The sequence below is a fragment of the Sinocyclocheilus anshuiensis genome, unplaced genomic scaffold (genome assembly GCF_001515605.1).
Source record: "Sinocyclocheilus anshuiensis isolate Anshui unplaced genomic scaffold, SAMN03320099.WGS_v1.1 scaffold199, whole genome shotgun sequence".
NCBI classification, from domain to species: Eukaryota; Metazoa; Chordata; class Actinopteri; order Cypriniformes; family Cyprinidae; genus Sinocyclocheilus; species Sinocyclocheilus anshuiensis.
This window is the reverse complement of record NW_015552582.1, coordinates 825,885-835,740: the sequence shown is the minus strand read 5'-3', so window position 1 is coordinate 835,740 and position 9,856 is coordinate 825,885. Positions and strand designations below refer to the sequence as shown.

Genomic DNA, 9,856 nt, shown 5'->3' with positions numbered 1-9,856 from the left:
ACGACGAATCAGAGACGAGGGTCACACATTACACTACTTTTCAATAGGAAGAATCGCCAACAAACTACGTTTAACATAGTCAACACAACTAAACATAGGCGAGAAGTAATTATGTAAGATGCCATGTGAGAGAGGAGTGCTTGGCCAGACTGAATTTCTTCTTGTTAAAAATTGTAGCCCGCAAGAAGCTTGTGATACAAATTGTCTGTACGCTGATTTGCAGTGTACAAGAAAAAAAAAATAGAAGAATATGAAGGAGAGGATGGTTGCTTTTTAGAAGCTATGCTTGCTGATGTTTTATTGTAAGTCTTTGACTCCTCCCCCGAACTTTCCCTTGCCCTGTACCTTGCTCTCTCATTGGCTGTAGGTTGTTGCCCATGTAATTTCCAGTCAAAACACATTTCACACTGCAGGACTCACAGACAGGTCCAGATATTTAGCATGCCTTTCCAACCTTTTCCTAGCATGCTAAATATCTCATGGCCATTGGAGACGAATCAGTGCTTCTCTCAGATCACATCTTTGATAATACTATGCAATTGTCACTCAAGTGAACGAGCACCAATTTTGCCTCCTATTTCAAGCATTTGTTGGTGAGTGAAAATTGGGGCTAAAATCATGCAGTCTGTACCTGGCATAAGCGGACATTTACACAGAACGCATGGTGTGTGCCTGAGTTTGTGACTGTTTTGTGAAACTTTTGCACTGATAAGAGTCATTTGTTCGCAGATCGAAAGCACACATTAACAAGATTCTGACAAACTCGTGTATGGATCTTTTCCTGACTAGCTTAGACAAATCAAAAATGTTTAATTGTCGCAAATGTTTTTTGTTGATTGTAGTCGCAGTCTTGAGCTCTTAGAACCAATACATCTTGGAGAGTCACTGGGACTAATCGCAGGCATGTAGGTACTGGCTTGCTCTGCATGTTAATGTTGTGCCCTTGGGCAGTGTACTAATCCTTATCTTGACCCTAAACTTAGGGATGCTGTCTTTAAAACCTGGAACAGTTCTAGTTACAGTCAAATTGCACCTACTAAGTAATCTACAGCCAGCTACCTTCAGGCATTGAACAGTACACCTAAATCCACAATCAGATCAGTGCTGACACAAAACATATCACTACAACAGATGATAAATGATAGTGTAGTATCAGATACATCTAATTCAAAAGCAAATGCTCTCTCTGAAATCCAGATGGAGTCATAGCACAACTGCTAACACATATGCAAACACACATACCACATGCATCACCCAGTGATTTATGGCACACAGCAATGCCCGGCCTCTGACATGGTGATAAAGGAATGGAATGCATTTGTTCTCTAAGTGGGGCTTTCCCATTAAAACACCTACTGACATACGCAGGCAGCTGGGGGTAGTTCATTACCACAGAAACACTTAGATTGATCAGAGTCTGCGTTTATTTCACTTACAGTATGTTTATTGGTTCGCTGCTGGTAGGGTATAATAAAAAATATGGCTACTTTCATATTATTTAATATGATGAAAGCTGCACGTCAAATAAAAAGTATGTCCAAATGTGCAATATTCATGAAGCAATACCCGGATGACATACTCTGCATCAGATGGTCATTATACTATCCCATGAGGCCACAGAACAGGAGTCATCAAATTTGTAAATGGCAGAGAACAGCAACACATCTAAAGTCATTGGTCACATAACAATGGCATTATGGTGGATCGTATTCATACTAAACACCTACATACTTACAGACACTCTGCACAGTACACCACCATTTGAAAAGTTTGGGTTCAGTAAGATTTTTTATGTTTTTTTAAAGAAGTCTCTAATGCTCACCAAGGCTGCATTTATTTGATCTAAAATACAGTAAAACGGTAATATTGTGAAATATTATTACAATTTAAAATGAGTTTCTATTTTAATATATTTTAAAATCTAATTTATTTCTGTGGTGGTAAAGCTGAATTTTCAACAGTCTTACTCCAGTCTTCAGTGTCACATGATCCTTCAGAAATCACTCTAATATGCTGAATCAGTTGTACTGCTTACTATTTTTGTGGAAACTGTTATACATTTTTTTTCTGGATTATTTGATGAATAGTTCAAAGTTCAAAAGAACAGAATTTATTTGAAATATAAATGTTTCGTAACAGTATAAATGTCTTTACTGTCACCTTTGATCAATTCACTGTGTCCTTATTGAATAAATATTAATTTCTTTAAAAAAATCTAAATATCTTCACCCCAACATTTTGAAAGGTAGTGTACTTTTATTTAATTGAATGCAGTACAAACTCTGAAAGTCAGTTCCTAGAGGAAGCTTTTTTTCACCCATTAGGCAGTAACAGGTGGTGTTAGTGGGAGGGACATTCTCATTCTAGAGAGCATTTGATTGGATAAAAATCTGTCTAGTGCAGGATGAGTCATCAGCATGTTGGTCCATTTTCCTTGAAAAACTTGAAATGTGTTTATCTGCAAAATGTGAATGCTTGCACTAACATATGGATGGATTCAAAGCTAAAAGCTACAAAACTCTTGATTTAATGGCTTCATAAATACAATGTTGTGATGATGTACAGGATTCAGCTGCAGTACTCACAGTTTAGGTTTGGGTTTGGTGGGGAGAGGTGGAGCCTTAACAGCTGAAGGTGATGGAGGCGGAGCCGCTGTTACCTTCACACTTGAAGGTGATGGTAGACTCTCATCTGGTGGCTTGTTTAAGGCCTGACCATTTTGTAGAGGTCTGTCAGGTAGACTTTCCTGAGGCTCTTTATCGGTGGAGACCTGAACAGGCAGCGCAGTGACCCTGGGCCAGATGTCCAGCTCATTGATCTGGAAGGCCTCGGCACTCGGCGGGGTTTTGGGTGGGACTTCCAACAAACTAATCTCAGTCGGCGGAGGAGGTGGAGGCGGGAACGATTGGTTGTCCTCAAACACACTATCATCCCCGGATATGCCGTTGCTGGGCAACTCTTCAGCAACTAGAAATCCAAGATAACAGAAGACAGTACAGTTCATTATAGGGTGAGAACAAATTTCTTTTCCTGTTAAGTGGGTGATGAAATCCAGATGATCCACATCACAATGCACTTCAGTGGAATAAAGGAGGAAATATGGGGTATATGAGTAACTGAGGAAATCACTTTATAGTTTTGTCAATGTAGAACAATCCGTTTTTACAATGCTTTAACAACCATTGCAAAATGCCGAAACACACCTAAAGTGGAAGAAAACTTATCATAACTATCCATAATCCTGGATAAACAGATAATTCACAGCTAAAACATAATCCAAATCTTTATCATGAAATCTGGCTGAGATTGTCTCAGATTTACTTAAATGGCTCTGTAGTAAACTTGAGGCTTAAAGACTCCTGGAAATATAAGTACACCCACTCCATCATGCAGTATAAACATTCATCCCTCTCCTCTCTTTGCCATGTGACACATACAGCTATCAGCTCATACTGTATCCTCTCTCCTCACCCACACTCCGACTCTGGAGTGTTGTGGACAGGATGTGGCTGGTTAGCCTCATGCAATTGACATGTTTTCAAGATGTACCACATTGGGCCCCATAAAATGTCATCAAAAGATCACAGATGGAGTTGCTATGCCTTTTTTGGAAAGGGTATTTTAGCTACTGCTTTGCAAATAAATTAAATAATTACGATTCCTGTGTTACATCACTTATATTTACTACTTAATATGAGAGCATGCTGTAAAGTTGAAACCATCAACTGACTGTTTACTGTGCTTAATTTTGTTGTTTTCAGAGGTTAATTTATCCCTAGGCCTTCTTTCAGCTCATGTCATATTACACTCAAAAGAATACTTGACTCGGGGCATAAACAGGAGCCATTCCTTTTGTGTAAAGAGCATTATGTAAACATCACTACATTTTGTTTAAATCATTTATGATTTATAAATTTACCATATAAGTATTATAAAAGTGTTCCATATCACTCTTACGCAGAAAAAAATCAAGTCATACAAAGTGATGCGTAAAGAGCTACATGAAAAAAATAAGAAATCAGGAAGGGGGCCAACACTTTTTCACACCACTGTATATATATATATATATATATATACTACTGTATATATATAGTTTGGGGTTAGCTAGATAATTTATACAATTATTCAGTTAGGATTCATTAAACTGATTTCTGTTCTTTTGAACTTTCTATTTATCAAAGAGTCCTGTAAAACAAGTATAACATTTTCCAATAAATGATTAAGCTGCACACATTTTTTTGCTAAATTACTAATAAGAAATTTCTTGATATTCAAATCAGCATATTAGAATGATTTCTGAAGATTCATGAGACACCGAAGACTGAAAATTCAGCTTTGCCATCACGAGAATAAAATTATTGATTGATTGACTGACTGATTAATTGATTGATTGATTGTAATAATATTTACCAGTATTGCTGTTTTTACTGTATGTTTTCTAAATGCAGCCTTGGTGAACATAAGAGACTTTCAAAAACATTTAAAAGATCTCTCTGACCCCAAACATTTGATTAAGATAGATGCTTGTTATCTATTACACGGTTTGATCATTGGTTTTTCAACATGAATATGTTTCTTTAAATTTGAACCTTGTGCACCAATATATCACCAGGCTACTTTAATATTTACATTACCTTGAACTTTGATCTCAGATATAGTTATTGTAGATACAGTGTAAACGCACCTGGGGTGACAGTGAGTTGTGCAGTGCTATTAACTGCGCCATATTGGTTGGTTGCAGTGCAGCGGAACAGACCTCCGTCTTCAGGGAACGCCTCTGCAATCACCAACGTACAGATTTCCTCTGTAAGACCAATCACAGGAGCCGTCAATTACTGAGTCATCAACATCACAAGCAAAACCAGATTAGAAATGGATTTAATCAATTACACGGTGACACACACACATATGCTTGAATCATTCAAATTAATTCGCTATACAAGCTACTGTAACTGGCCAGTTTTTCAACATAATCTACTGCCATTATGGAGCATCCAACAATGCTTTCTACAGAGACCCGAGAATCACACTTCCTGTAATGAGGAAGGGATGTAGAAAGGTGACAGACAGGTGTGGTGAATCTAGACAGGTAATTGATGGTTACAGAGGTGATTCAATAGCAGAGAGAAGTCTACTGCCACAAACAGAGGCTGTGTCTCATTCCTTTTCCATGTTTCCTATGAGGTGATTCAGTAAATTGTGAACACCAATTTGATCACTAGCAAGGGCCTTGAGCCCTAAACACTGAGACAGTAAGAACTTGTTTACCTGTGACACCATTACAAATTACAAGGCTCATATTAAAATGTAGGTGGTATTTGTCAACAAATATACTATGCACTGCATTACTCAATCCTTCATTTGTTTACCATGCATTATTTGTTGTCACTGTTAAAATGAACAAAACCAGTATGAAATGTGCTTTCACTCCCTTTTTCTTACAAATTTACAACATTTGTGGTATATGAATTGAGTGACTGGCCGATACTCACTGATTTTCATGGTGCAATCTGTGAATTTCTATGGACAAATTTGATTTTGAATGAGACAGACCTAGAAATGAATGACTCCCTTGACCGTATATGTCCTACTGAACTATTGAGCAGATTGAGAAACACCCAAAGATAGAGGTGAGAGTTACCACCCTAAGAGCAAGAAGATGAGCCATATGCATGTACAGATATGTGAAAGTATGTGACTCATAAGCGGTGTTGACATGCGTTTGTGCTGTTCATTTGTTCCGTTAATCAGAGATTTTCGAGTCATATCTAGTCTGTACTGCATATTGCGTAGTAATGATGTCACAAATGTCGGGATTACAGAGAATTATTATCTTGAGAAATCCTTATGTACACATGTATTTGGAGGAAAGTGTTTTTTATGAATAAGAGGAGTAGAAACAGGGGAAAGTGGAAGCAGGAGTAAAACACTCACCAGGTTCTGCTGCGGATCTTGGCTCTGATGAAAAAGGGATATGGGAATTAAGAGAGAAACACAAACACCATAACAAATCACTTGTTACCAGTCAACCAATAAACCAAACATAGTTTCTCAAATAGTTTCATTGTTACTCAAAAACGGAAAATTCTGTCAACATTTATTCATTTTTTTCCAAAACTGGATGACATAATTTTCTCCCTGGAGCACAAAAGGAGAATTTGAAAGAATATGCTGGTCACTCTGAGGTTTTCAAGTGTTCCATATGACTCTTGCGCAGAAAAAAAAATCAAGGCATACAAGGTGAGTAAATGTTGAAAGAATTTTTCATTTTTGGATGAGCTCTTCATTTAAATTCACAAATTTGAATGAAAAAAAGCAGTGTGTTATCCCGGTAGGCATCTGTTGGCGTTGGTCAGAGCTTGTTTTTGCAGAATAATCATGATTAAACATGCATTTGCTGGGTCTTGGAATGCCTGAGAAGTGACGTATTGTAATCTGTTGATTGTAATGGTTTGTCTGCGTCTGTCGTGAAGTGTGAATTGGCCTAAAAACGCACTAGTATATATATATTTTACATAAAATCAATGTCGATAGATGACAGCCCAGCATATAACACCATTGCGGTTTCCCAAAATAAAATACATGAAGATCAGCGATGCTAACACTTGCTAAAGAACTACTGAATGCCACTTTAAATTGTTGTCTGAGTTACTCTTACTCTTCTGCAGCATGCGGAAGTCAGGGGAGTCCTGGATCTCCTGGCCCTCTCGAAACCACTGGACACGCAGAGGAAGACTACCTCTCACCCGGCACTCCAGGACCACCACTTGACCTTCAGATGCCTGCACATCCTGCAACATCTACAGAGTGAAAGGACCGCAGGTTAACACTGGAAATACAGACTGAGAGGTAAACAAAGGGAAAGAGAACAGACAGATGAAAAGAAAAACTGAAGAGACAGATGAAAAGGTGTACAACCACTAATTCTGCTCTTTCTTCATCACCTCCTTCATTCTCAAGTACATACACTTTCAGACTGAAGACATAACAGACATAGAGGCGAGAAACTGTCAGCAGCCCATAAAAGTAAAAAGAAGAGTAGAGTAGTTTGTTTATACATGTGTGTGTGAGTTGCTTTCTGTTGTGCGTTCATTCTCTTTGAAGCTTTGTGTAAGTGTGTAGCATGCTTGTGGTTACACGTGATGTTTTATAGGTTTATTTAAAGTTCAAGTAAAGAAGTATGTCTTTACAATCCAGCCATTTCATTTGTGTGCCTGTTTGTTTAGGACTATGATGATGACGCGAAACCATCTATTATAAAAAGGCACATCTTCTCATTAGGAGGATTAAAGTCTCTCAGAAGAAAGATGGAGTGGGATAATGGAGAGAAGGGGAGGGGGGCTAAAAAAAACTTCTTTCTTTAAGGAGGTGGAAAATGATTTAGCACACTAAGCAAACATAGCATTTGGCATTGAACTCTGAACCTCTGCCTAGGCCTGCACAGAGAGTCACATGACAAATCACACACACACCGACACAGAAAGCAGGCCTGGAATAATTTGGTAAAGCTCATACAATGATCAATCTGTCCATTTCTCAAAATATGTGTGTGTGTGTGTGTGTGTGTGTGGCCATGTCATTACCTTAGTAAAGGTAGTGGGTGCTTTAACAGGAGCATCACCAGCATAGAGTGAAGAAACTGGACTCTGGACCTGACCGAGAGGGAGAAAGAGAGACAATAAGTGTTGTCATTATGGATCTTTCCAGAGAGCATGCATTTTTATAAGTCCATCTGCTGTTGTCATTCCTGATGAATCTTTCAGACATATTTGTGCATGTGTCTATTTCTCTGTCATTGTAGTAGATAACTTATTACTAACTTGTTTCTAGGTTTTAGGACTCATTCCTGCAGCACTCTATAGTATACAGTTTCAGTGCCAAAATAGGAGGTATAGTCTGCATGTGTATTTCTTACTCTTTGCGGTTTAGAAGAAAGCGGCTGGACCAGTGTGGAGCGATGGGGTTGGGCCTCTGGGCTCTTTGGTGATGATGTGTGTATCGTCAAGGAAACTGAGCTGGTTTTCTTCTGTGCCCTGAGAGAAAATATTAGCAACACTAAAACAAACCTCATTCAGACCTGAGAGAACAAATCATCAACACTATAAAGTCATGCTTCAAAAAAACATTTAGATATAAAGTAAAGAACACTTCTCACATCTTGCAATATTCATGTGCGTTTGAACCAAAAAATAAACCTTGTGACTGAAAGAAATGGGTATTTTAAGTCATCCTGGCTGAAAGTTGAAAACATTTTGTCAAGCAATGACAAGTGAATCAATCTTTTTGCTCCGTCACAGTCCATTAAAATTTCTTCAAGTTAAGTTACATTTTTATTATATGTGACCCAGTTTAGGGTCACATATAACAAACCAGGCAAAAATACAGAAACAGCTGGGTTATATTTTGCCTCAGAATAAATCAGTGGTCAGAATTTGTTTCAGTGCTGGTCAGGGTTATTATATTTCACTAAAACTAAAACCCTTCTATCAATCCATCCATTTCCAAACTGCTTTATCCTCTGCAGGGTCACGGGAGGCTGGAGCCTATTTCAGCATTTTGGGCCACAGGCATCTTAGGTCATCCTGAACGAATGGCCAATCCATCTCAGGGCTCACACACAGACAATGTAGAGTGTTCATTTCACCTATGCTGCATGTCTTTGGATTGTGGGAAAAATCGGAGATAAAACTAAAACCATAAAAGCATTTTTGTTACTTGTAAGTAAATAAAATAAATGTTAACTGAAATAAAATAAAATAGAAAAAAACTTGAACATCAAGCATAGCGTTAGTTCCGGCAGGTCACGTTAGTCAAGCTCGCATCAGCTGACCTTCAGCTGATCCCCATCTACCTATGGGACTACGACACCTATCTAAGCATTCATATATAAGGTCCCTCAGTATTATCAGCAGTTTTCGCATTGCTCAATAGCTAATTACCCTCCTCCATCCCCAACTCCTCCTCTGTCAGTCGGGATTCAGCCTTCTGATTCTCCTTGAATCAGACTAATTCTAAAATGTGTACATAAAATGATTGAACTTTAACAATATCTGCAATACATTTATGTTAGTTCTGTTCTGTTTACCCTGGGGGGTTATTGCTGCTCTCCCTGCTCTCATCCATGCTAGGCTGCATGGAGGCGCAGGGAGTTCTTGCCCAGAACAGAACCATACCGCCAATCCAAACTGTATGCTAATTGTCAATCATCTTTGACGATAGTGGTCCTGACAGAAATTTTATTTCAATTAGTTGCCAAGGCAACATTTCTCTTTTTTTTTTAGTTAAATTTTTAGTTTAAATGTATCAAGTTTAGTTTAACTTGATGTACTAAAATAAATAAAAAGAAAACTAAAATAAATTAAAAAAGAAAAAATCAAACAGACTTAAAAAAAATAATAAAAAAATGAAAAAAACACAACAAAATTACTAAAATGTTAACAAAAATGAAAATGTAAAATATAAAAATAAAAACATTCAAAATAAGAATTTAAATCTATAATAGTATCTCAATAATACTAAAAACACTAGTGTTAGTGAAAAAGATGTAGATAGATGTACAGTAGTGTTTCTGATGCCCATGGGCAGATCTTTGCCAGACTGAAAGTGAGAGTGATATCCTATTTGAGCATATTAAAAAAGCTATATCCATCTCTAATGGGCCGATACAGGTTTATTTAAAGTCTTAAAGGGGTCATATGATACGATCCGTGGATGAAGCGGAGTCCAGCCCGGGGTCGTCACATGTGGTTGCTGCAAGCCCGCTGCCGTTTCGTTGTGAAAGCGAAACTACTTTGCTTGGCCTTTCAAAAGAGGACACGAATAGAAATCAGTGGTTAAGTTGTATTTAAAACACTGT

At 37.9% G+C, this 9,856-nt stretch overlaps 1 protein-coding gene across 3 annotated transcripts in view; it reads right to left on the bottom strand.

The window, feature by feature from the left end:
* Positions 1 to 9,856, bottom strand: part of palld (palladin, cytoskeletal associated protein) — a 95,503-nt gene that overhangs the window by 44,874 nt on the left and 40,773 nt on the right. For all 3 annotated transcript variants that reach the window (XM_016456193.1, XM_016456195.1, XM_016456194.1), the window contains exons 5-10: positions 7,916 to 8,033; positions 7,584 to 7,652; positions 6,659 to 6,800; positions 5,935 to 5,958; positions 4,685 to 4,804; positions 2,586 to 2,967 (exon numbers count right to left, since the gene is read on the bottom strand). In XM_016456193.1, coding sequence (XP_016311679.1) covers positions 2,586 to 2,967; positions 4,685 to 4,804; positions 5,935 to 5,958; positions 6,659 to 6,800; positions 7,584 to 7,652; positions 7,916 to 8,033 — 855 coding nt within the window. The remainder of the gene's footprint in view (positions 1 to 2,585; positions 2,968 to 4,684; positions 4,805 to 5,934; positions 5,959 to 6,658; positions 6,801 to 7,583; positions 7,653 to 7,915; positions 8,034 to 9,856) is intronic.